Below are 24,596 nucleotides of genomic sequence, written 5' to 3'. Positions count from 1 at the left end.
AACTGTGTGGTGATGGATGTTAACTAGACTTACTGTGGCGATCATTTTAGTATATCAACATCAAATCATTGTGCTGTACACCTGAAACTAGTATGTTATAGGTCGATTATACTCGATGAATTTTTTTAAAAAACATAACCTTGGGTGGGTTTGTATTTTGGCATCGATCACGTGGTATTAATACTGTGATTTCTGCCTATCAAACCACCCGACACAGAGAGACTTAGAACAGTGGTTTATTGTTCTCATAGTTCTGTGGCTGTCTTAGTGGTTCTACTGCTGGACTCATCCACGACCACTCATGGGGCTGCGGTCATCTGACAGCCCTACTGAAGTCCAAGAGGGCCTCAGGCACCTGTCCCGATGCTCAAAGTGGCAGCGCATCCTGTTCTCCCCAGGGGACCTCCATCCTCCAGGACGTCAGAGCAGCTTCTTCACAGCAGGCGCTCTCCTGAATTCAAGTGGGGAAAGCCCCGGCACAGGCCCTTACCGACCCTCTGGGTCATGCTTACTAAAGCCCCAACTGGCCTAGGCAAGGCATGTGATCAAATCCACAGTCAATGGGCGAGGAGGGGTGGGGCATGAAAGCAGGAATACGAGGAGCTGATTACATCGATTTATTGAAAGAATTTACCATCTCCATTCTTCAAAAAAAAAAAATCTATATCGACTGTGAATCTAAGAATTTAGGATATCAATAGCATCCCCATTATTTAGTACATTCCTGGTACCCACTGTACTCCCTAGGGAGGATTTTAAACATTTTGGGGTGTCCTGGTAAAACAGAGCCTGAGCATGTTACATTTGAAATATATGTTGTATATAAACTATGTACCTTGCATTTCTCCTTTATTTCATACTTTGAGCATTATGTGTGTGTGTGTGTGTTTTTTAATATCAGGCATATGGTAGGTTATACTGTCCGTGACAGAATAATTGTTGGAAGACACAGCGTTTTGGGTCTTATATTTGAAATCAATGAGTTGAGTGTGTTTAAGGACTAGACTTCAGTTATTTGTGAACCCTGCGAGTCAGGTTGTTACTAAATTACTTCTTCAGTTGTTACTGTAAATCTTGGTATCTGCTGTGATACTGCGGGACGGGAAGCAAGCGGGCTGGGGGTGGCGTCTCTTGCTTCCGGAAGCAGTGAAAAAAATTCAGACCTTTCGGACCATTCTCTGCCGGACCTAGCACTTCAACACCCTCCTTGGCAGAGTGAATTTGCTTACAGGGTGTTCGAATTGTGAACTTACCAGACAATAACCACAGGGTTCTTTTCTGGTCTGCGGTGTAACAGAACAGACGGCGCAGCCCCGGGCTCAGCGCTGGACGGGCCGGAGGCGCTCGGCGCATAGCGCGAGCGACGCAGGCCCACAGACGTTGGCCGGCTGCGTCCTGCCGCGGTGGACGAGGAGCCACCCTCTCCCGGGCGGGACCCTTATCTCCGCAGGCCCACACCCAGGCCCGGGAGGCGGTGAGCCCGGAGCAGAGGACGGGCCGCTGCCAGGGGCGCAGCCCTCGCGGTGCGCCCCAGGCCCCGAGGTCTTTGGTCCCGGCCCCGCCGCCCCTCCCAACCCAGCGGCCCCCTCTCCGCCGCCTACGCCACCCCGGCCGTGGCGCCGCAGCGGGGTCCGGGAGCGCAGCGCTGCGGGCGAGGGGATCAGGGCGGGCGCAGCCCCGGGGTCTGCGCCGGCCGCCTGCCTCTCCGCTGACCCGTGTCCCCCGGCGGCCGGCGCCGTCCCCAGGCCCTCCCCTCCCCAGTCTAGCGCCTTCCTCTCCATCGAGCCTTTCGCCTCGCGCCCCTGGCCCACTTCCCGGCGGCTCGGCCTGCCCGGCAGACGCACCGCCCCAGCCCACCCTCGCCCACCCCCGACTGCGACGCAGCTGGTTGCTAACGGGGGCTTGGCTTTGCTCTTGTTCAAGCACGTTTCCGTCGGTGACACAGCCGTCTCACCCCGGGGCTCCAGCCGAGGTGCGTCGCCCTGGCTGTCGGCTTGGGGGTGGGGATCCCGTGGGGTGCGCGCCCCTCCACACCGCGGGCGGGGTCTGCTGGGCCGGCGTTGGGGCGCTCGCGGCTGGGTAGGCAGGCCCACAGGACGCCTGTCCCCGGCCTGGCTGACGCGCTGCCTGCGGAAAGGCAGAGACACGCGAACCCCAGGGGAACAGAGCAAGGAGAACCCCTTCCCCTGGAGACCGCGTGGGCGCAGCCTGACATCTACCTGCCATCAGCTTCCTCCTCTCGGGCCTGAACCCAGGGGCCGATCACTGGGGACGTCGCGTGCACCCTGGGGCGCGCGCCGCCGGCCCCCACCGCCCTGCCGTCCTGGCACCTGCGAGGGGCGACGGGGGCTCCGAGACGCGCTTGCACCTCCGCGTCCCGGGGCAGCAGGCGCTGGAGGATTCGGGCAGCCAGCTGCCCACCCGCCTGGCCTGGCGCTCTGCCCTGCCCCCGCCCCGCGCACTCTCCTGAGGGGGTCGGGCAGCCGCGCGCTCCGTGGGGCCTCGGCCCGCGGGGACCGGGCAGGCGGTGCCCGGCCCGGGACGAGGTCGCCTGCCGGCCGCAGCGCGGGACCCGAGGCACAGCGCGCCGGGAGCCCGTCGGCGTCCGGGCGCAGGCGGCCGCGGGTTCCGGTCAGGGACGGAACCGGGCCCCGCCGCCAAGGGCCAGGCTGGCTCTGGGGCGGGGCGGAGGCGCGGGGCGCCTCCCTGGGCTGCGCGCCTGCAGCTCCTTCCCAGGTCGCGACCCCGACAGGCCGGCGGCTGGAAGAAGGCCCCGGACAGCACCGCCCGGAACACGCTCGGGTGGGAAGGGCCTTCCTCCGTGAAGCACAGCCTCAGCCGGCTCCAGCCTGTTCCGGCCCGTCGCGGGGGGGCGGGGGCGGCCGCGGCGGCGGGAGGCGGAGCGCGCGGGGGAGGGCCGTGCCCCGGCGGGGCAGGAAGGGACCCCCGCGGCGGCGGATCGCCTCCCGGGGTCAGTTCGAGGATCCGAACGCGCCGGCTGAGCCTTCCCGGCCTCCGGGGCTCACGGGAGTGAACGGGAGGCGGCGGCCGGCGGCCCTAAACTTTGCCTTGGGGAGAAATATCCAGCTTTCACTGACACGCCCCGCGCACCGCCGATCGCTCAAACTGCTCCCCAAAGAAGGTAGAACGGGGGCGGACGACACGGCTTCGGGAGAGAGGAGGGGGAGCGCGCGCCCGAGCCTCCCCGCGTTTTCCCGGCCTCCCGAGCGCGCGGGAGGCTCGGCGCTGCCACCTGGCGGGCGACCCTGCCCCGGTGGGGGGAGCCGGCTGCAGGCCGGGCAGCTGGGCTCCCGGGGGTGTGCCCTGCCTCCGCCCCGAGAGACGGGGCAGAGGCTGCTGTTCATGCTTCAGATCTACCGCCCAGCACACACTCATTTTCTGCTTGTTCTCAGGGGAAAACGGAGAGGGAGGGAAAGAGTTGGCACTGGTGTGAAGGGCTTACTGAAGCCTCCCAGGTGGTAGTTGCTGGTAAGGAGAGGAGAGAGTGATAAAAATCATTAGGAATGTGGGGTTCCTAGGAGTAAAAACCTTGGATTTCATTTTACCCAGAATCCTCTTTTGATATTTTGCAAATAAGAATTACTTCCGTATATTATTTTTCAATGCATCCCCTGAAAGACAAGTCCAGTTCTAACACAACTTCATCAGCCGCAAAGGTTGAAGGGCAAGGTATGTTTGTCTGCTTGATCAAGAAGTAATGCCAGCCCGCCGTCGGAGGGTTCTTTTACTGAGGGTGCAGAACCGAAAAGCCTGCGGCCTTTCTGCTGACAAAGGCCAATGACAACAAATTTCCCAGGGCTTCTTTCCTGTCTGCTAAAGTGAAAAAGGTTGGTGGTCCCCACCCCCCTTTACTTTATTTAAACTGAGCACTTACCAGGTCAGACCAGATCCTACAATAATTATTTCTATATCCAAGGCAAGACAAAATCTTGCAATCAGTGCAAATCCAGGAGATTTGTTAATTTTCCTTCAGGTTCACCCCCACCCCCATACTACAGGAATATATTAAGCAGTGGGATAGAATCTTATTTCTGTCTGTACCCCATACCATTTTATGGCTTTATGAGACTTTATGTTGTGCAGGTATGTGAGAACAGAATAAATTAATTAACATATTAGATCTCAAATAGAATTCCATTCTTTAATGGAAAATAAGAAAATATTTACCTCGATTCAAAATTTGAAATGTCTAACATCACTGTTAATAAAGACACTTTATTATTCTAAAACAAGATTTCTTTTCTTGCAAAATTATCTTAGTTTATTTTGAATGTGGCTTAAAGAGTGGCACTAAGAATTACTCCATGTACTGCAAAGCCAGCAGAGGGAACACTGAGTACTGATTCAGTAAGGGCCACCAAGTATCTGGTATTTGGGGAAAAAACATGTCAGTCATGGAGAACTGGTTACAAAGCATGTGAAGTTAAGTAAGGAGAACACACATCTTTTCTCATTGTTTGATATTCAGAGGCCCAATACATTATAGCATGCATGTACTTACTCTGTGGGTGAGAAAGATGGCTTTAATAAAAGGCCATTTGTCACATGTTTTCTTACATTTTAACAGAACTACTAACAGATAAGAACAAACCTACTTCAAAAGTCTAAGCACTCATATAAACTATAGTAATCTTACAAAGTGAATGAAAATTACTAATACTATATTTCTTCAGTTCTAAGAACTTCACTGACTGTTATTTCCTTACTTGCATGTAAATACAGTGTGTCTTAAAATCTATTGCATTTGTTGAAATACAGAAAATACATCTAACAACAAAAATAGGCTAGGAGCTGGGTTTTTTCGTATACACTTTTAGAAAATCTGTATGCTATAAGCATAAACAAAATTACTATGGCTGCTTTGATTAACTTCCACTTTCCCCCCATCATATTCAGTGGTGAAAGCATACACAGCTTTAGAAATATGGTCAGTTATATTGATGCTCTCCTTTGACTAAATGATCACTACCAAGTTACATCCCCAAATCATGAGTTGATACAAATCCCCAATATATGGCATTTTCTTTTTTATTCTAGTGAAAATACTGGTTTTATAAATGCCAGACCTCTTAAAGTATTTATGTCATAACATTCAGGAGTGTGTTTTGGTTTGCATACCAAAACAGGATTTTTTATTTTATATTACATGCAAAATGGATTTTTTCAGTGGGATTTCTGGGTGCTTAAGAATTTTCCCCTTCCAAGAGAAAAAGTATGTAACTTGGGTAGCTAATGGCCAAAAATTACTTGTTTTTACTTGCAAAAATATTCTTGCTTGCAGATGATCCTTAGAGATCCAGATATCTCCAAAGGGTGATCTTTTCAGTAAAATTCTATATCTGACAACCTGGGCCTCTTGCCAGTCGATGTACTTTAAAAGTTTGACAAGATAAATAGAAATTTGTCTAACACTAGTCTGATTTGCATAGAAAGCCTACTTAATTATGTTAGGTTCATCCTGTCTATCCACTTATCATTGGTCTGTCAAAAACACTTAACTGTTATTGTGTTACAGAAGACCAATTTTTACTAGAATTCTTAATTTTCAGACCTTGGAATAGAGGTAATTGTGGCCAAATTAAGATGTATTCTGAAACCCAGGCACCTTTTCTTTGCCACATTCTCCACAAGGCTCTTGACTAAGTTCCTTTCTTGTAAAATCATTAGAACAACAGGGTTGTCAATATTGTCCTTGTATGATTCACATCTGTGACCATCCTTAATTTTGGTCTCCTTAACAACATGCTGCTGCTACTAGAAGGAATGTCTCTGGCATCTGAATTACCAGGGGAAGGATAATAACATTCATGAGGGCTCAGTGAGCCCTCACAACAACCCTATATATATATAAACTAGCTCCTAGTGTTCCCTTATCAAAAGATGAGGAAAACAGACTTGGTCACATGCCGCTATAAAACCAGTAAGGGGACTAGCATCCAGGTGCAACAGAAATCCAGAGGTTCCATTCTCTTCTGCTACCAGTTACCACATCCTTGTACAGTTTCTCTTTGCCTGGCTTTTTATTTCACTTGATTCAAGTAACAGATGTATAGCAGGAATATATAGGATATAAAGAAAGAGGTAGAAGAGGTTTGGGAGAAGAGTGGAGAGTAAAGCAAGCTTTAATTTTGAAAATGTGGGAAAGAATTATTTAAAAATTAAAATCAATTATTCAACATTGTCATCTTATACAAAACTCTGGAAATTCTCCCATTGAGTTAATTACAGAACACTGCCTAGTGTGTTCTAATGGAAAGCTCCTCTGTTTGGGCTATCCAGGATTTATAGCAGAGCTTAAATCATTAAATAACTATAGTTAACCCCTGTTTGGTTACGAGAACAAGTAATTATTGCAAAAAAAAAATCATCTGCCTGCTGCAAACAGCACAAAATTGCTCTGAAGGGATTTACACAATACATCAACATCTATGCTGTACCTAAAGTTAAAATAATTGTGATGACAGGTGTCTAGGTACCACTTTCTTAATGGTTTTCAATATCCACTGATTTATTGTTGGGGCTTTCCCTCCCCCTTTTTACATCCTTTGCTTTATGAAGGAGCCGAGGAACAGCTTTTGCACTAGAGGCTGAGTCTTTATTCCAATACTGAAAAGAACTAATAAAAATAATCACTTGGCTTTTAAGCAGAAAGCTTCCATTTACAGTATTTCACCCTTACCCCCCCCCTCCCTAGCCCCTTGTTATCTAACATAATGGTTAGAATACATTTCCGTCTCTCCCCTTAATAATTTCATGCATTAACATCCTCTTCACACACCAGACACACACACACACACACACACACACACACACACACACACACACACACACACACACACACACACACACACACACACTCACGCAAAGGGAAAAAGAGGCAGCAGAAATCTCAGCTGTACTTCTAGCCCTTTTAAAAAGTTTGCTCTGTAAATTGGAATGAGGTCAGATTTGGAGCTTCTCATTGCACGCGGAGATTATTATTGCATCGGGTTCCAAGCCAATGGGAAGCCCGGGGGTGGGGCTTGGCACGAGGAAGCGTTGGTTACAGCGGCTGATTGGCTGCGGCCAAGACTGTGAAAGGATAAAGAGGCGCGGGGCGGAATTGGGGTCTGCTCTAGGCTGCAGCGAGAGAAACTGGGTACGGGCAAGAGGCTGGCTTCGCCCCCGGCCTCTAGTGCTTGCACGCTCTCTAAGAGTCTGCCCTGGAGGAACTCTGCCATTACCAGCTCCCTTCTTGCAGGAGGGAGGGGGAAACACACATTTATTCATGCCAGTCTGTTGCACGAAGGCTTTTCGGCTTCCTACCTTGCAACAAAACAATCGCACAAACTCCTTGCTTCTGATTCCGCCCTCAGAGAGTCCTGGAGCCAGAACCCTTTTTGCTTTGCATTGTAGCCAAAGGACTAAGTGATAGAGACTATGTCGCTTTCCTGAGCTCCCGAGAGCGCTCGTGAACTGGGATCAACCGCTTCGGGGGAAGAAAAAAACAAAACAAAACAGACTTGCCCGGGAGGCGGCGAGAAACTTGCACTGGAAGAAGCTCCAGAAACCAGCCTTCAAGAAACTCCTCTGCACTCGGGCACGGTCTCCAGACTCAGAGCCGGGAGACCGCACACTGCGGCGCGGTGAGAGCGCGCGGCGGCAGAGAGCGAGGCCGGGAGACGCTCCCCAGCCTGGAAACTACAACTGCCCCGCAGGCGGCGGGTGCGGCTGCCCGCGGCTCTCGGGGCTCCTCCGCGCGCACGGAGCTGCGGGCCGGCTGGGCCGCGCGCGTCCTTCCCCTCGGCGCGCGCTTGCCCGGGGAGCCGGGAGGGCCCGGCGATCGCGCCGCGGCCGCCGCGATTGTGTGAGCGCGCGTGGGCGCCCGCCGAGTCGGGGCCATGGTGCAGCAGACCAACAACGCCGAGAACACGGAGGCGCTGCTGGCCGGCGAGAGCTCGGACTCGGGCGCCGGCCTGGAGCTGGGCATCGCCTCGTCGCCCACGCCCGGCTCCACCGCCTCCACGGGCGGCAAGGCCGACGACCCGAGCTGGTGCAAGACGCCCAGCGGGCACATCAAGCGGCCCATGAACGCCTTTATGGTGTGGTCGCAGATCGAGCGGCGCAAGATCATGGAGCAGTCGCCCGACATGCACAACGCCGAGATCTCCAAGCGGCTGGGCAAGCGCTGGAAGCTGCTCAAAGACAGCGACAAGATCCCGTTCATCCGGGAGGCGGAGCGGCTGCGCCTCAAGCACATGGCCGACTACCCCGACTACAAGTACCGGCCCAGGAAGAAGGTGAAGTCGGCCAACGCCGGGGCCGGCGGCGCTGCCGCCGCCGCCTCCAAGACCGGGGAGAAGGGAGACAAGGTCGGGGGCGGCGGCGGCGGCCACGGGGGTGGCGGCGGTGCGGGGGGTGGCGCGGGCGGCGGCGCCGGCGCCAAAGCCGCGCCGAAGAAGAGCTGCGGCTCCAAGGGCGCGGGCGGCGCGGGCGGCAAGCCGCACGCCAAGCTGGTCCTGGCGGGCGGCGGCGGGAAGGCGGCGGCCGAGCAGGCGGGGGCGGCCGCGCTGCTGCCCCTGGGCGCCGCCGCCGCCGACCACCACGCGCTGTTCAGGGCGCGGACTCCCGGCGCCGCGGCCGCGGCCTCCGCGGCGGCCCCGGCCGGCGCCAGCCTCGCGGCGCCCGGCAAGCCCGCGGCCGACCGCAAGGTGAAGCGCGTCTACCTGTTCGGCGGCCTGGGCGCGTCGCCGCCGCCCGTCGGCGGAGCGGGCGCGGGCGCCGACCCCGGCGACCCCCTGGGCCCGTACGAGGAGGGCGGCACCGGCCGCTCGCCCGAAGGGCCGGGCTTGATCGGCCGCAGCAGCGTCGCCTCGTCGCCCGCCGACGGCCGCAGCTACGCCGGCCTGCGCGCCGCCTCGCCCGCCCCGTCCAGCGCGCCCTCGCGCGCGTCCTCCTCGGCCTCGTCGCGCTCGTCCGCCTGCTCGTCCGCGGGCTCCTCGTCCTCCGACGACGAGCTCGAGGACGACCCGCTCGACCTGAACCCCAGCTCAAACTTTGAGAGCATGTCCTTGGGCAGCTTCAGTTCGTCGTCGGCGCTGGACCGGGACCTGGACTTGAGCCTGGAGCCGGGCGCGGGCTCGCACTTCGAGTTCCCGGACTACTGCACGCCCGAGGTGAGCGAGATGATCTCGGGGGACTGGCTGGAGTCCAGCATCTCCAACCTGGTGTTCACCTACTGAGGCGGGGGCCGCGGGGCCCGGGCCGGACAGAGAGGCGCGGGCGCGGGGAGCGCCCCGGCCCCTGCGCGGAGCCCCGGCGGCCCGCGCCCCGCCGCCGGGCGGGCTTCCCGGGCGCCGCCCCTCGGCCCCCGCTGCTCTCGTTTCGGTTCGCTTTGTTTGCCGGTCGGGCGAGGAGGGAGGAGGCCCCGCGCGCCCGAGAACTGGCCCTCCGGCCCCGGCAGCCCTTCCCGAGGAGGACGGAGGCCGCGCCCGACGGACGGCGGGCCTCGGGGAGGCGCGGGCTGGGCCGGGGCCGAGGGACCCCGCCGCGGAGGCGCGGCGGGCCGGCGGGTCCCCAGAGCATGTTCCCCGTCCCCGCGGGTTCCGGCCGCGGCTGGGGGGCGGCCTCCCGGGTAGTGTAGGTAAGTAAGCGGATAGATGGCGCTATGTTCGATTCCTGCGACGAAATGATCACCAGCTTTTTTTCATTCTTAACTCTTTAAAGGATTCAGACGCAACTCAAATCTGTGCTGGACTTTAAAAACCAATTCAGGACCAAATTTTTTCTCGGTGTGTCTGTGTTTCTTCCTTGCAGGTGTACATGAGAAGACGCGTTTCCTTCCCTCACCGACGCTCCATCCTCGTATTTGTTTCCTTGTAAATGTAATTAGATGCCATTTTATATGTGGACGTATTTATACCGGCCAAACATTGTTTTTTTTTTTTTTTTACTTTAAACCTTTTTTCTTTCCTTTCTTTGGCTTCCTTTTAATTTTCCCTTCCTTTATTTCTTCCTTCCTTCCTTTTTTTTTCTTTTTCCTTTTTCTTTCTTTCTATTTTTTAATTTTTTAATTTTTTTTTGGTAGTTGTCGTTACCCACGCCATTTTACGTCTCCTTCACTGAAGGGCTAGAGTTTTAACTTTTAATTTTTTATATTTAAATGTAGACTTTTGACACTTTTAAAAAAACAAAAAAAGACAAGAGAGATGAAAACGTTTGATTATTTTCTCAGTGTATTTTTGTAAAAAATATATAAAGGGGGTGTTAATCGGTGTAAATCGCTGTTTGGATTTCCTGATTTTATAATAGGGCGGCTGGTTAATATCTCACAGTTTAAAAAATCAGCCCCTGATTTCTCCATGTTTACACTTCAATCTGCAGGCTTCTTAAAGTGACAGTATCCCTTAACCCGCCACCAGTGTCCCCCGCTCGACCCCAGTCTTCTACAAAGGGGAGTAGAATTAGCCACACGCACTATGCCTTCAAGAAAAACAAAATTTTTTAGACAAAATACTGTTCTGTCGAGAGGCTTTAATACTGGTGCATTTACAACAAAAAGGGATCCTGTAGCTTTAACTCGTAAACCACATCTTTTTTGCACTTTTTTTATAAGCAAAAACGTGCCGTTTAAACCACTGGATCTATCTAAATGCCGATTTGAGTTCGCGACACTATGTACTGCGTTTTTCATTCTTGTATTTGACTATTTAATCCTTTTCTACTTGTCGCTAAATATAATTGTTTTAGTCTTATGGCATGATGATAGCATATGTGTTCAGGTTTATAGCTGTTGTGTTTAAAGATTGAAAAAAGTGGAAAACATCTTTGTACATTTAAGTCTGTATTATAATAAGCAAAAAGATTGTGTGTATGTATGTTTAATATAACATGACAGGCACTAGGAGCCTGCCTTTTAAGGCAGTTCCGTTAAGGGTTTTTGTTGAGCTTTTTTTTTTTTGCCATCCATCCTGTGCAATATGCCGTGTAGAATATTTGTCCTAAACTTCAAGGCCACAAAAAACAATGTTTGGGGGATAAAAAGAGAAAATCATACCAGCTAATCATGTCAAGTTCACTGCCTGTCAGATTGTTGATATATACCTTCTGTAAATAACTTTTTTTGAGAAGGAAATAAAATCAGCTGGAACTGAACCCTAAATCTTGACTTTTGTCATTATTATGCCCAGAGCCTAAAATTGGGAGGGCCCTGCAGTGTAGAAACTACACCATCTGCCTTAGCTTTGAAACGAGTAAGTTATCAGAGAAGCCTGTGAAATGCCATCTTACTGAGGAATTCTAAGTTCCTCTCCGGTAGGTTTGGCAGGCCCTGACTCTGAAATGATGGCGTCAGCTGAGTATGTGTCAACTCTACACGCCTTCTAGGAATTTTCTGAGTTTACCACATTTAAATAAATGCCTTTTGTCTTGGAATTTCAAAAAAAGAGGAGGAGGGGCAACATGGACAGATTTTTTTAACAGATGAAACTGGCTGGCTGCTCCTTTTTTTAAGTTTATTTTCCTAAAGCTGCTTTCTCCTTGGCTTGCTCATAGTTCCCATCTAGCAGTGGCTAAAATTGTTTTCCACAGATTAAATTATCAATATACTGTGGAGGAGAAAGCATCAACCCATTGTGAAATGTAAAAGTTATATACATTTTTTCCTCAAAAGCAGAAAGACTCACGGTGCTGAAATCTCTGCTTTGTGCCACGCCCAACATGGTTGTTACTGTAAGAGAAATGTAACAACAGGGATGGCCTGGAAACTTGGCTCCAGGAGGGCTAAGAGGAAAGCTCTCCCCCTCTCCATCTGAATAGCATTCAGCTCGTGGAGATTTAGGCTTTTTATAAGCATCTTGGCACAGCCCTATTGTTGAGACCTGTATGCAAGGAGAGAAAGCATCTTGGATTTCCTAAAGCCCATTAGTATTTGGTTTGGGACCTGCAACTTGCCAAGTAGCACAATTTCCTGTTTATTTTGAGGATTAACAATTGCCATTAACTAACAAAACCCATCTTCACTTCCAAATGTTGAATTAGAAATGTGTGCTTTCTGTGTCTTCTAGTTTTTTCAGCACTGGAGAGAGGAGGGGTTAATAAGCAAAGGTGTTTGGAAATAACCCTTTAATGATCAAGATTGCTTGTACGAAAGGAAGCACCTTCACCATGGAATGTGTAGTCAAATAAAGATTTTTGGAACCTGTAATCCAAAACAAGCAACATTTTTGCTCAATGAAAAGCAATAAATCCCCTCCAAATGAGGATAACTATTTTCAACATAATCTCATCTTTTAAAGATCTATAGCTACCAGTTTCCAGATTTTTCTTTCCTGTATTCTGATATGTTTACTATCAGTGTATTTGTGTTCTGCGATTGTAATACCTCGTTTCTTAAAAAGACCTGAAAACAGCATGGTGTCTTAGGTCTCTTCAAAAACCTTTGCAGAAGGAAGAACTCTTCTATAAAAGTGCTTACGTTTAACTTTTTGTTCATTGTAGCGATGATAATGATTGTTTAGTTTTTTTTTCAGATCCGAAGTATTAAACCGTGACATAAATGAAACATATGATGCATTTTTTAAAGGTATATTTTGTAGGGTTCTGCTGGAACTGTTTTATTTTCCCTTGACTTTCCATGTAGGGGCAAATGCCTCAAGTATTTTCTTTAAGAATTTTGATAACGTTCCCTTAAAAGTAAAAGGTTGAATGTGTGTGTCCTTCCTCATAAGTGACAGAGTAAATGTAAGAAACATTTTTGTGTTTTCTTCTGAATCGATTTTCATTCATAAAGGGATACTTATGTGTTAGGTGGTATAAGGCATAATAAACCTGAGAAACCAAACACTTTACTATGACTTTTTCTTTCAGATAATTTGAAAGGTTTCAATAGGGAAAGGTTTTCTTTTAGTAATATCAAGCCATTTTTCTTTTAAGACACTGCTTCTGGCCCTGTGCTCCAGTCAGAAGGGTGAACCAGTAATAATCCTAGTTGAGTGCCTGTAAGTCCCAAGAAAAAAAATAAAGAACTGTAAACGCATATGGGGGGCTGAGTGCCTGAAAGGTCTTGGATTTGTGCTCAGACTGCTGTGAGGGTGGGGCAGGCAGGGGTACTGAAGATTAAGGGGTTCTGAAGAAAGAGCAGAGCGCTGGGAGATGGATACCAGTACTCACCTAGGATTTCCTGTGTTTGCAGGGTACCTACGAGTTAGAAAACGTGGTAGGGGCAATTCTAGGGGTCAAGAATGTTTCATCTGAAATTTAAAACGATGTAAGGACCTAAGGAGGCCTTTAGAAAGATCTGTACATCCAAGAAAAGTAGGAATTCTGCTAGAAATACAAATCCATTGTACCATTTGGATCTCAGGGTGGAAGTTTGGTAAGCTTTCTGTTTCTTGCTGGTGGTTTTGTTTTTATGCCTTTTTTTCCCCTTTGATGCCTAATAGAACACCTCTCTAATCCGTATTTATTAACATTTACCCCTAGCCCTCAATTTCTGCTTGGAAAATTACCCCCATACACCTAGATCTTTTCTCTAGCCATCAGTTGAAAGCTCAGGTAGAGAGGGGTTGTGGGAGGAGCATGTCCAGGCATTGTGTGTGGCAGTTCTGACTGCTAAATTTCAGACCTTCCAGATTAAAATTCATGTGTGGCTATTTATGGCCTTGCACAAAATGATTTTAGCCTGTCTTTACCGTTTGCCAAACTCCAATATAGCCAAACTGGTCAGCCCTATTAGAATAGAGTTCTTGGAGGAGGCATGAGGCCTTACATGCTTCTTATGTGCCCAGATTTGCCTTCCCTGGTTCATTGCATATAATCAATGCTTAATTCTTGTTCACTTTACATTCACATCATTTCAGTGGGGCCTGAAGAGCTTCCAAGCGCTTTGCCTGTCTGGCCCACAGGTCAGGAGAATCCCCTGACTTGGTGCAGCCTGGTAGAATGCTGGCCCTGAGACCAACTAGCTCAGTGACCTCAGTTACATTTCTTAGCCCCTTTATGTTCCAAACCATTAAACACAAAGAAGAAAGCATGCTCTCCAACTCACGGGGCTGTTGTGAGAACTGAGTGAGAATACATATGTAGCATCTCCTACATCGTGTATGGGCTCATTACAGGCTGGCAGCTCACCCCATGGGATGTCACAAAGTAACACATGTACACACAAAGCACAGTGCCAGCATCGCTGAAGATGCTTCCAGACATAAATTCCCAAAGCCACTGTCTCCCAGTCTGGTACATGAACCTCCACATCAGAATCACCTGGAAATTCTCGTTAAGGACAGATGACAGCGACTAGTAAACGCCAGGGGTGGGGCTCTGAAGCCCCTCACGTGCTTCCAGTGCTCACTGAAGTGTCAGAATCCCTGTCCCGGTGTTGTTTTCGCCTCTTCTCCCTACGCATATACCACAAGGGATTATCGCTCCCTTCATGACGTGGAGAAATCAAATTGAGGGTGGTTCCTGACTGGTCTGAGGTCACGAGGTCAGAAGTGGGAAAGAGCCTCCTGGGCTCTCACACTGATTTCCAGTAAATTTAGCAGTAAATGGACGTCTTCCGCAGCCGGTACTAGAGAAACAGGCTGAACCAAGGCCTTGGAGCCACTGGGCGGATTGGCTGTCCTCTGACTTCCTTCAGCCCTCCCACCTGCCAGGCTTTTCCCAGGGCTGCCCTTCCACCACCCTGTAAAGGAGTCAGTGTAAGTGATTAGCTGAGTTGAATATCTATATATATTCCAGAAGGTATATGTTCTTATATTTTTTACCTAAGAGAGAAAAGATGAACTTGGGGACCAAGTTTTGGAAGAAGTAACTGAGGCAGAAGAGAAGAGAAAACTATAAATACAGTGAGTGAAAAAGGCAGAGAATTCTAGCAAGTGAGGAAATTGGAAATTATTCAGAGGTGCACACGCACGCTTTACAGAGAGGGCCACAACCTACCCATTATATCCTGAGATTGACCGTTGGCTACAGTTAAGTTGAAGGGTTTTATGGTTTCCTGCATATGTTGTTTTCCTTTTTAGTGTTAAAAAGAAGAAGAAGAAGAAAAAAAGAAACCTCACTTAGCCAAACGGTATTTCCCAGGGGGCTGTTTGACCGGCTGCTGTGTTTGGGTTTGTGCCTTAGTTAACAGCGCACCTCCACGTGTGTCAGTCAGTAGATGCAGGTGATATAAATTTAGGCTATTTTACTTTCTGAGAGTTTCAGTTCAGGCCAGGCCTAAGTCCAGTCGTGGCAGGAAGCTCCAGGCAGGGCCTTCCTCACCCTGCAGACGTGTTGTTTAAGGACAAAGTTGTAACTCATCTGTGCACCAATACACAAAATTGCTTTGCATCCCATGTAAGACATTCAAATGATATTCCATCTGAGGTTTTTTTTTAAGGGTGGGACATGAGTGAAGAAGCATGCAGTATTATTTATCATCATTTAGCCTGCTTGATTTCTTAGGTATTTTCCCAAATACATGATTCTTTGGACTGGTTCTCAAACCCATATCGAATGTGCTGTTTTCTGACACAGTCTGCCGTTGAAAGGCAAGAGGCAGAGGAAGACAGTGCCCGTGAACCTTGGCAGGCTCTGGGCAGTGAGTGCCCGGCAGTGTAGTGGGGTGGCTGACCACAGGGCACGGGGCCTGTAACTGCTTTTCTAAGGGCTAAGCAGCCAAGCCCTGTGTGACAATCAGTTGGCTCCTGGCGCCCGTGTGGTTAATCGCCACTTTCTCACCAGTGCTTGTCCGAACTTCCTCAGCTCAGCACCTACAACCTGTGAAAATAGCTTCTTCTGGAACTCCTGACCTTCAGTCTTGGCCTTTGCTTCCTCCCTGCCCTTTCCCACACTCTGAGGTGGGCCTTTTAGCTCTTGTTTGCAGTCCTCCTCTGAGGCACTGAATAATTTATTTGAAGTTCCTGGGAAGTGAGGGGCGTTAGTCTCAGAACACCCTGCTGGCTGTCCCTTCCCCTGGGAAAAGCAGGTCCAGAAGCCTGTCTTTGGGAATTTCCCAAGTTTTAATTTGATTTTTGGGTGAGGATTCGATGAATCCAGAAGCTGGAGGGGAAAAAAAAATGGGTGGGGGGAAGGTGTTGCTAAAGGTGAAAAGTACTTTGCATTTCCCAAATAGGCTCCCCCAGACACTATTCCCAAATAAATAGTGTTTCTCCAGCTAGTAATAGGTGTTCTATAAACTAATACCTGTGGTCGAGTAAATTAAAGAAAAGCTGGTTAAGATTTCCAGTTTTTATTGTTGTAACTGTATCTTTATATCTGTGCAGACATGTGAGAGTTTTTCTTGAGCGGCTCCTGGAAGCGTAATTGCTAGGTCTTAGCGTTAGAGACGTAGGTTTGCAGCAGTTTTCCCGTGCTGGAGCTGGTTAGGCACAAAATGGGTGTTGGGGAGAAAAGTTAGTGATTGGTCTAATTAAGCAAGCTAAGATTAAAAATTAAACCAAACTTTGAAGCAATCATTCCCCCCCTCCCCAGAGAGTGATGAGACTATTTTCGCCTGTGTGTAAGGGTTATCTGCAAATCGTATTATCATTCTGAGCTCACCTTTCTACACCAAGTCTGTGATAACATACGTGCTTTAAGTAACCAAACAATTACAGACACAGCCTTGAACCCCACAGGGTGATAATACAGGGGCTATAGCACTACTGAAATGAACGTGAGGACTTTTCTTTGGTCTTTTTTTCCCATTAGAACTCACCAGGCCCATTCTCACTGCTGTATTACTGGCTTTACATTTGTCAGGCTCTGTGACTGCAAGAAACAGGGTCACTCAAGCAGCCCGAAGTCATGCGGCTTTATGGGAAAGAAAACAAGCCACTATAAGGGGACTAGAAATTTCATGACAGCTCTGAAGATACATTGAAGATCCATGGCTCCAGTGAATGGGTTAATCGGTTACCTAATTTCGCATCCAAACTGGGCAGATATTAATACTGATCAGGCATTTTCTTGGTTTTCCTATGTGTCTTGATTTTTTTCCCAATACCAAATTCTTGATTCTCTTTTCCATATTTTATCCTTCAAATTCCCTTTTACGGCAGAACTTTGCACACCGGGTTGTTTCATAAATCACTTGGCCAGGCAATAAATTGACTGCTTCTGGGTTATATGCCCACTTTTGGGTGAATCATTGGAAATCTCCCCACTGATTGAGAATATTCTTCACTCTCCCACCCCTCCTTTCCCCTTGGCTCCTGGTGTCTGGAAGTCCTGGTACTCCCTCTGACATTCTCTGGCCTCCCTTCACTCCCAGAGGGTAACCCAGGCCCGTGGAGCACCCTCCCTTCCTCCTCTACCATCTGCAGTGCCCTCACTTGAAACAGTTTGGTTCTTATCTATTTCATACACTGTTTTGTTTTGTTTTTTCCTGCAGCTCTAATTTTGGCACAAAGGCCTAGATATGTAAACGGCAGGGATTAAGTATTCCGCATTCTAACCAGAGTGCCCAATACTGAGAACCAGACAAAGCCCTGCCCCCATCATCCAGAGCAGAACTGACCCTGATATAATCAACTGCCTCCTTCCCACCCCACCCCTGAAGTCCAAATAAGCACAAGACTGGAGAAAGGGGAGGGAGAGTGAGGGTCCCAGAACATCTGGGGTGGGGAGGCTGGGCCCCGGCCCCATTCCACAGCCAGGTGAGGGGCAAGTTCTGCCTGATTTTCGGGTGGATTCAGGGGCCCTCAAGGAGAGACTGGCATTTCATTTGGTCATCTGCTTATGAAGCTGAGTTGTTCTGCCAGAGAGAGAGAAGGACAGGAGGGGCTTGTTGTCTGTCTGCCTTCTACCATTTGACACCAGGAAGGATATGAGTTGCCACAGGTCAAGCACGATGCAGTAGGAATCCAAGAAGCTAGGGTGGGCACTTCAGGGAGTGAGAATCAGAGGGGTAAGGAGGAACCCAAGCTGGAGTCCCCCCAGATGGGAGGGTGGGGCAATTGGAAGAGCCCCTCATGTGTCCTTGGGAACACCCACATTTGGATGCACACCCCTCAGAAGCCATCAGTGACCAGGGCTCGCTTGCCGGAGAACCCACTCAAGGAGGCAGGGCTACACTAGTGACGCTAGTGTCGTGTCTCCTCTCCACTCCCCTCACGCACTAGAGGGGCTCAGCTTGCAGTGGCATGAGGAGAAAGTGTTTCTCCAGGCCAAGCTTCTCAGGGGGCCTCTGCAGAGGCGAGGACGGGGCGGGAGATTTAAGTCAAGTGTGGGGGCAAATTTTAAACTGTATTGAATTTTTTTTAAATTGTTGAATAATTCTTTTCTTTTGGTTATTTGATTAGCTTACTCTCTAAGAAAAGAATCCATAACTGGAAGTGACCAGAAAGTTATGGACTCATATACCACAGTGTCATTAGATGCTCTATTTTGTTTTTTTTCCCTGTACTACAATGACAATCTTATCACACATGTGGCAGATCAGCACAACGTGCGTTGGGATGTGCACAAGGCTACTGTACATGTGAGTAAGAAAGGTCTAGTCACCATAAAGCCCAAGGTCCACCACCCCCTTCCTTTCTCCTTTAACAGATGTGTTCAAAGAAAATCCACACTTAAACACAAAACTAAAATAGTTCCTCTTTCATCTGTTTTACATACAAACTTTTGTTTAAACCCCTTCCACCCCCCACCCCCACTGCTTTAGGATATCTCAAGGAGTCACTGATGATAGAACTTCAAACTTTTTATGCTACAAAGAAACTTTACAGGCCATTTGACCCATTTCTCTAGATGGATCCTACCAAGTGCCCCAACCTTCTCATAACGCTGGAAAGCGATCTGTGCTACAAATGAACTATTATTATCAAAATGGTTATTATAATCCCTGTGCCCTCAAAGCAAAACCCAGTATCTTTCCTTTGGGACCTCTGCTAGGTGGTAAAAGAACAGTATAGGGTTGAAGCTTTTTAATCAAATGGCTCTCCTCTCATAGCTATTAGACATATTTGCATTTTAAAAAGAAGTTGCTAGTTAAGTTCAATAAAGCTGTTTATCTGTAGAAGAGTGGGGAGTTGGACAAAATGAGGTGAGGACATTCAGGAATGTGGGAGACAGTTTCTTTGGCTGTAGGGTAGCAACTGGCCACCATCTTGGCAGGCTCGCTGGAGGCAGGCCTCGGGGGTCTGCCCAGGGGTCAAGTCCTTTTAGTTGCTTCAACTTCTCCCCATGGATTCCCCTTCCCCCTCCGGAACCACATGTTCTCTAAAAGTGTGGAGGGTGTTCAGGGCAAGGCTCAAATCTGCAGATACTTTATGTCCACATGCCTGCATCTCACATGTCCACATACCTATATTGGCCTGAAGAACTTCTCAATAAACCACAAGCGTTTTATGACTGAAACCTGACCCCAGATACTTAGGGAGCAGAGCAGTCCCAAGATATTCCCAGCCCCCTGCGCCCTTGTAAGAAGACAGGTGCTTGCGGAGTACAGCCGCCGATTGGTTTTCCCTCCTGCTGCCATTAATGGCTTAGCAACTGTGGGGCGTTTAAAAATACACCTGACTGACAGAAGATGATTGACACTGTCCGTTCCTAGTTCTCCGTGCCGTCCGCGGCTGGAGCCCCCTGTGGTTCTCTAACCTGCGCTGCTCACCAGGCACTCGGGGCGGCGCCCTCCGAGCCTTTCCCGGCCGTGAGTCCTGCGCCGCTCAGACCCTCGGGAGGGCGCCCTTCTTCCCCTGCGCCCTCGCTGGTTCTCGTGCCCTCGGGAGCGGTGTTCCCGCAGGTTATACCCCGAGCCTGGCTCTGCCCGAAGGACGGCATGTTTCCTGAGACCAGCCATCGGCAGCCGTTCCATAGGCATTTTCTGCTTTTTAGTACGTCAGTCATTGCTGTGTATAAAGGATTTACAGTTGCACACCCCCAGAAGGGTCCATGGAAAGCAGCGTCTCGGCAGAGCGACCCCCCCACAGAGGGGCTTGTTCGGCCATTGCGGCCGCTGCCGAGGGCCAGCAGCATAGGGGGGCTTCCTAGGGGTCCGTGCGTCTCAGGCAGGTCAATCCTGTCCCTGGAATAGAATTCTGTTTGGTTAAGGACCACAGAACTCCATCTAACTTGCATTTTCAAAGGCAAGAACCATGTGTACAAGGTAATGACATTAGGGTTTTGACCTCAAACCCTGCGAACTGCAGCAGAGGGTGACGCGGTCGGCATTCCTGTCCCAGGCTCCGCCTTAGGCACAGTGCGGACTGGCCTGCTCGGCCTGCTGACCTGGTGGGCGCAGGGCGGCCTGGGTGGTGCCAGGCCACGCCACACTGGACCTGGGGCAGAAGGACAGACGGGGTAACACGGATCCCGCCGTTAGTTACAGTCTGGGCGTTGTTCATTATGGATATTTTTTTACGTTAATTATGATTTTTTAAAATGTAGCATTCAGATATTTTTTTATCTTGATTACTGAATTTTTGGCTCCCCTGTCAGTCTTGTTCAAGGGCGAGACCCAGGTGCAGGGTTGGTGTTTGCTGGCCTGGGGACTCGTTCTGACATCTAAGTGCCTTTCATTTGCCTGCGTTTTAATGTATTTTCCACTCTTAACTATTTTGGTTTGAGATCTTGAAACATTAGAACAATTGTCCTTAATTGTTAGTGTGCATAACAGTTGTCTAGCATGCTTGTTGAAACCATGTCTTTCCAGTCCCTGTGCCCAGAAATTTGAATTTACTCTGCGAGGTCTCTGCATTATCTGCATTTTTAAATAAAAGTGGATCTCTGCATTATCTGCATTTTTAAATAAAAGTGTTTCTGATGCAGTGGTTTACAAATTACACTTGCTCAAAAGCCCCTGTTTTAGGAGCTAGCCCTGTTTTGTGGGTTACACGCTGTTCCAGGCAGGGCGAAGGGGATTCCTGGGGAATGGCAGCTGCCACCAGAAGGTAACAGTAACAAAGGTTCTCTCTGCACAGACAGAGACCTGCAGCCAGACACTTCCCTACCGTAGGCTAGCCGCCACCCCAGTAGGTAGGAGCTTTGGATAACTCAGCCGATATTAAGTAAAACAACACATGTGTAAGCATCTGCTGTCTAGAAGCAGCCCACAAAGGCAAGGAGTTACTGTTACTACATTTATGCAGTGTTTTTAGAGACGCTTAAGACATTCTAGAGAGCATCACGTTCCTTCTCAAATCCCTAGCCGCTGCATTCTTTACATTTAGTAGGATCATCCCTGAAGGCGTGCTGCAGCAGCGCTTCTCCACCTGCGGTCTGAGGACCCCCTTGTTGATTACACGTCCCCAGATTACTGTCGGCCTCACTCGTGGAAAGCTGTGGCATTATCTCAGTCAGGACGGGAGGAGCTTCGGGGTAGCGGGGGCTGACACAGGACGGACGGGCGGCCCAGGCACCTGTGGGGACTGTTCCCGGCACTGAGCCCTCAGAGAGCCGGTGGGCCCTCACCCATGGCCGGCAGAGGCGACACCGGGAGCCGGGGCAGGGAGCTGACCTGCAGGCTGCAGCTGGTGTCATCGCCGTGGTGCTCTGGTACACTGGGCTCTTCTCCCTGGGGACGTCCCCAACTGGCTGAGCCGTGCTTCTCAGACAGTGTTCCAGGCAACCCTCGTCTCTCTTCCCTGTTGGACGTGCCCCATTAGTGAAGACTTTGAAGACCGAGGACCCTGCCTCTCACCACAGAACCTGTATGTGTCCCCGAAGGCACCCGTCTTCTTGGAGGTTGGTCCCACTACGGCTTCCCCCAGCTCCGCGCCGTCCATGGTGTGGACTCCCTGCGTGACGGTCAGGCCTCAGCACCCTCTCTGATGCTGGTAGGACCCACCACTGCTCCCACTAGAATTGTGTGTTATAGTGGTTCGGGCTGGCATGCAAGGATTTCGGTCCCAGTTCTTCAGTGGGCCATACCACTGACCCCTCCACCCCACTCCCTGTTACTGGCCCACACCAGCTATGGGTGAGATGCTCTATATTTGGGGTTCTCTGTTATCTTTCTGGAACAAGAGTGGCCCAGGACAGTTGGTGAGGCAAGTCCCACAGCGAGGGGAAAGGAATGATGGGCCTCCTGTGAAAGGCAGGCAGTGGGAGAGGCCAGGCCCAGCCCCCTGAACACTGGGCCACAGAGGGGTGCTTCCAGTTCTTGCGATTTCTGCTTTACCTCTCCAGCAGATCGAGATCTTTTTAACTTCCTGACCTTTTCTTTTTGGGGATGTGGGGAACACGGAGTGCCCAGGCCAGGACGAGATGTATGGGGGACAATGGAGAGAGCACCAGGCTTGGGAATTATCAGGAACAAGTGGATGGATTTTTTATTTTATATCTGGAAGTTAACGGGGTGAAGTTAAAAGGCAAATCTATTTACCTGTCCACCTGCACCATGCATGTGTGGGCAGGCGTGCACGCGTGCACACACACACACACACTCGCTCCTTTACTCAATCTCTTATGTCATATTGTTTCTACCACTGTTCTCCTGTTGCACTGCCAGAAGAGGAAGATGATACTTTGAAAGACATTTGATCCATCTAATGGAAGAGGAAGAACCCAGAGATGAGATCAGAGGGATTTCTGGGAATAGTGTGAAACACGTGGGACAGGAGACTGAGTCATCCAGCCAGAGCATCATGACAGACCGTCTGGCTCGTGCCTCCCAATTATTTTAAGCATATTTGTAGACTTCTAAATTGGTTGATAATTACCTATTTTGCTGCATGAGGGAGGGAGAGGCAAGGGGCATGCATTTGTTTATTTGCCTCTGACAACAAACGTCTGCGTGGACATTGAGGCAGGGCATAATATTTTGGCCTAGGCCTCTGAAATGGGCCTTGGAAAATGATACATCTGATTAAGAATGAAAAGGAAGAACAAGGGCAGAAGAAGACGGCAAATGCTGGCTGGCCTCTTCCCTTGTGGCAGATCCCTCCCCACCATTGTGACTGAAAATGGCAGGTCCCCAATTCCCAGCCTCCCTTGTGGCCGCGCATGGCCGCGTGTCCCACACGGTGACCTCCGGGAAAGGCTGCAGCGGACGGGAGGGGGTGTCTGGGAATGGTTTTCCTGCCGGAAATGGGTGAGAGGCCTTTAATGAGTACCTTTTCCTGTTTCCTTCCTGTTTGGAGCAGCTGGGGAGCTCACCCCGTGGCTGGGTGGGAGAGCCCACGGGAGCCTAGAGATGCCGCCCAGACATGCGGGCGAAGCCTGGGCCCGTGCAGGAGCAGGGCCACCAGCCTCACTGCGCGCAGAGGGCAGGCTCCGGGGTCTGGGGCCCCAAATGGCATGTCGCCTGGTACAGATAGAGAAGACAACCATCACACAAAAAGTCATTGCTTGGTTTGCTCCAAAGTAAATGAAATCCCTTCTGAACTATTACCAGCACCCTTACCACTGCAGACGGTAGCCAGAGTGACATTTACAAGCATTTTATGTTCTTGTGCTTTAGATACACTGTTTCATTCAATACCAGCCCCTTGAGATAGCTATTATCCCCATTTTGTAGGTCTGAAAACCAAGTGCAGAGAGGTAAGTAATTTGCTCCAGGTAATGAGAAATACAACGGAAGCTAGGCAGTGTGATTCCACAACTCGCTCTCTTTTCCATTAGGCATAAGACATGAATTTAAAGTAGGGCAAATGTTTTACAGTCATTTCTGAGAGGTTAGTGACATGTTTTGTCCACATATCATAACATTTACTCAACCACCATCTTTACGTTGATCATGTCCACTCTCATGATTCTTTTAAATAGCTATTTTTTAGAAGTAATTTGCAAGATTTTCTAATCTCTGACGTGATAGAAGTTTGCCAAGAATGATATCACCAAAGAAACGGCCTTTTGGAGGAATCATCAAATCTGAGGTTTTAAAGAGACTTGGAACACGTCATGGGACTTTGTGAAGATTTTGACTGAAATAAAGAAGCCAGCGTGCAGTGATTTTTACTGAATTTAATTTGGTTCTCTGGGGCTGCTGACTTATTTTCTCAAGGATCACAGCCCGCTACATGAAATGGAAATCTTGGATTTTCCCGGGGCTTAATGCCAGCACCTTGGGCTGTGGCTAATCCTGTCCTCCCTCCCCTGCCTCCCCCACAAAGATGGCACAGAGGTGCCAAGGGTGTCCCTCTGTCCTCTGCCTTTTGGGGCACCAGCAGGTGTTTCCGTGGGGCCTCAGAGACCCAGCCCTCGGGGGTGCTGGCGGAGCGAGCTCACACTCCCACCCCATCTGGGGCCTGGGCTGCTCTCAGCCAACAGGCGCTTCTCTTCCCAGAAGAAAGTCTGATGGCGAAATACAATGGAGTGAGGTTGTTCTGTGTTTTCTCAAGCTGAGCAGAGGGCCTGTCCCTTTCTTTTCCTGCCTCCTGTCTGAGCCACAGACCTTTTTGCTTCTGGGGATGTGCGCTGAGGCCCCTGGCATGGAACTTTCCGAGTCTGTCGGACAGACCCTCTCGGCCCTCCCTGGTCCCGTTCCCGCTCTCCTCATCTCCAGCTCCTGCCTGTTGAAGGTCTGAGCCCCCGAGGGCTTCACGTGCAGCTTGCTGGCCTCTGTCTTCACCTTTCTTCCTCATGCAAAGTGCTGATGCGATCACAAACGGCTCTGATCTTGAGTGTCCTCTGTTCTTTGGCATTATTTCTCATTGGCAGTCTCTGGCCAT

At 50.0% G+C, this 24,596-nt stretch overlaps 2 protein-coding genes across 3 annotated transcripts in view; both read left to right on the top strand.

Moving 5' to 3' along the window:
• Nucleotides 1–301: 301 nt before the first annotated feature.
• LOC130681281 (collagen alpha-1(I) chain-like) overlaps nucleotides 302–24,596 on the top strand; it is a 43,920-nt gene continuing 19,625 nt past the window's right edge. Inside the window, exons 1-2 of the mRNA XM_057493920.1 lie at nucleotides 302–439; nucleotides 1,270–3,142. Of these exons, the coding sequence (XP_057349903.1) occupies nucleotides 302–439; nucleotides 1,270–3,142 (2,011 nt within the window). The remainder of the gene's footprint in view (nucleotides 440–1,269; nucleotides 3,143–24,596) is intronic.
• On the top strand, nucleotides 7,765–11,161 carry SOX4 (SRY-box transcription factor 4). Of its 2 annotated transcripts, XM_057493816.1 has the most exons (2): nucleotides 7,765–9,176; nucleotides 9,817–11,161. In XM_057493816.1, exons 1-2 carry the CDS (start codon nucleotides 7,902–7,904, stop codon nucleotides 9,880–9,882), a joined length of 1,341 nt encoding a protein of 446 aa, XP_057349799.1. In that variant the 5' UTR covers nucleotides 7,765–7,901; the 3' UTR covers nucleotides 9,883–11,161. The 2 variants fall into 2 exon arrangements, with proteins under 2 accessions (XP_057349799.1, XP_036732905.2); XM_036877010.2 differs by having other exon boundaries at nucleotides 7,765–11,161.

Source organism: Manis pentadactyla, chromosome 16, assembly GCF_030020395.1.
Source record: "Manis pentadactyla isolate mManPen7 chromosome 16, mManPen7.hap1, whole genome shotgun sequence".
NCBI lineage: Eukaryota > Metazoa > Chordata > Mammalia > Pholidota > Manidae > Manis > Manis pentadactyla.
Note: the sequence above shows the minus strand (reverse complement) of the source record. Positions and strands in the feature narration are given on the sequence as shown.

Excerpts from the sequence above, each read along its gene's own strand:
- SOX4 (XM_057493816.1), top strand. The coding sequence starts at position 7,902 with ATGGTGCAGCAGACCAACAACGCCGAGAACACGGAGGCGCTGCTGGCC. Across the intron at positions 9,177-9,816 it reads CGGACTACTGCACGCCCGAG|GTGTACATGAGAAGACGCGT; the intron begins GTGAGCGAGATG and ends TCTTCCTTGCAG.